The following is a 1,754-nucleotide window of genomic DNA, read 5'->3' as shown; positions in this document are numbered from 1 at the left end:
GTTGTAGAGTTCTCAAAAATACTCGACGTTTGCGAAACGCTAGTGTTAGCTTTATCTCTATCAGTCGTCGAGTCGAATTTTGGAAGATCTTTTTTCTCTTCGGCTGTCGCTTGTTCGTCCTCGCTTTGGTTCGCCTTTTCTGTCACGATATTTTTCCTCCACGCTTCGATATTGCGAAATATATCGTTTTTCGGTTTTTTAAATTGAATTGAAAAATTTCCGCTGTTTGTTTTTTCGCTCTCGTCGTCGTTCTCGCTGCAATTTTCTGAAGAAAGACTATCGTAGCTCGAATTGCTGCTATTTCGTATAGCTAGCCAACGTTTTAATTTGTAAGCATTGCGTAAGGCGCAATGTGAACTAACGTTGGTTCGAAATCCGTGGTGCGTGCAACGTTGTCCGCAACCTCCGAAATCTAGCAGATTTTTGAAAGCCGGAGAAATTCCTTCCAGATTATATATGTTTCTGGAGAGTAAATTGCTCAGATAACATGACTTCTCTTGTCCTCTGGTATAGATGTGCCGTGCGTGTCGTGTAATAGCTCGCAAATGTATCGTAAAGTATGTAGGATTAACGTCTCCGTTGAACCATTCGATTCCGTGATAATTTCGTGTAAACCAGTTGTTTTCTCGTCTTGCTCTCTCAGGTAATTCACCGAATGGATAAGGTGGTCTCATAATCCAGTGCCCAGTGATCGTCGCATTAATCGCAAGAACCGCGACTTTTTTCGGAATAAAGTTGTCTTCGACATCGCGAAAACCTTGTATGTCGATGACTATATGCATTATATATAGAGTTTTTGATTGAAATACACGTCGATTTGGTTGGACATGGAATGCAGTAAATGATTTACGGGTCCTACTTTTGTCACGTCGGCGGCTGCGACCGATGTGCTCTCCCCGCGTTTGCTTTCTACGCGTATGCGAAGGCTCAACATGGTGTGAGTGAGATCCAGATAGTCTTCTCCATGGCCGGGTATGACGAATTCTATGGGTGAGTCGTCCGTGAGCGAAGTTACGGGTTTGTAATAAATCCATTGCGAACTCTCGATGCTGGTTTGCGTAGGTGGTAGAGAGAAGAAATCGAGTTCGCTTTTTATACACTCGCTTGAGTGGGTATGAAGAAAGGACATGCTTTTTTTTCAGTTACGAATTTTTATCTCGGAATTAAGAAAATATGTCGGATACGTCACGTTTCTTGACTCGGTGTTTCCTAGTGGATGGTTTTTTGGTTTTTCTTCCTGCAGCGCGAATTTTCTTTTTCTTCTTCGTCACTTTTTTGCTCTTTTTCCCTGTGCTACTTCTCGATGATTTTCTTTTGACTGCCCGACATCGTTTACGAAGCGCGATACGACTATTCCGACCTCCGAATGGAAACTGAAGTGCTGCGGACTTTGCGGATATTTTATATCCCGACCCCCTCATCAGGGAACTTATATTTTCTTTGGCTTTTCTCTTCAGATTACCCCTAGATTCCGCGAGCCTACTTTTGACCGCTTCCTTCAACCACTTATTATTTTCGACATCTTCTATTGCGTTAATTCCCGCACGTAAAGCTTCTATTCCGACGGCACGTGCACCTTTACCTAGGTAATATTTTTCTGTATAGTCCACCGAGAAAGCTTCCGATTCCATGTCCGCGTTGATAGGGTGAACCGACGAAAACACGTGGAATTCCACCTCAGCCAACCATGTCCCGCGCATCAAAATACTCCTCATACTCCATAGCTAGTTTCTAACTAAAGACTGTCGCTATAC

The 1,754-nt window shown here is 43.2% G+C and overlaps 1 protein-coding gene across 1 annotated transcript; it reads right to left on the bottom strand.

Moving 5' to 3' along the window:
• Positions 1-781: 781 nt before the first annotated feature.
• LOC108759093 (uncharacterized protein F54H12.2-like) lies at positions 782-1,129 on the bottom strand. The gene has a single exon (XM_018504388.1). The coding sequence runs from the start codon at positions 1,127-1,129 to the stop codon at positions 782-784; it is 348 nt and encodes a 115-aa protein (XP_018359890.1).
• Between the last annotated feature and the right edge of the window lie 625 nt (positions 1,130-1,754).

Source organism: Trachymyrmex cornetzi, unplaced genomic scaffold (assembly GCF_001594075.2).
Source record: "Trachymyrmex cornetzi isolate Tcor2-1 unplaced genomic scaffold, Tcor1.1 scaffold167, whole genome shotgun sequence".
Taxonomy (NCBI): domain Eukaryota; kingdom Metazoa; phylum Arthropoda; class Insecta; order Hymenoptera; family Formicidae; genus Trachymyrmex; species Trachymyrmex cornetzi.
The sequence above is the reverse complement of the archived record's forward strand: the minus strand, read 5'-3'. Positions and strand labels throughout refer to the sequence as shown.

Bases quoted from the DNA above. Each gene is read 5' to 3' on its own strand.
- LOC108759093 (XM_018504388.1), bottom strand. From the start codon at position 1,129: ATGTCCTTTCTTCATACCCACTCAAGCGAGTGTATAAAAAGCGAACTC.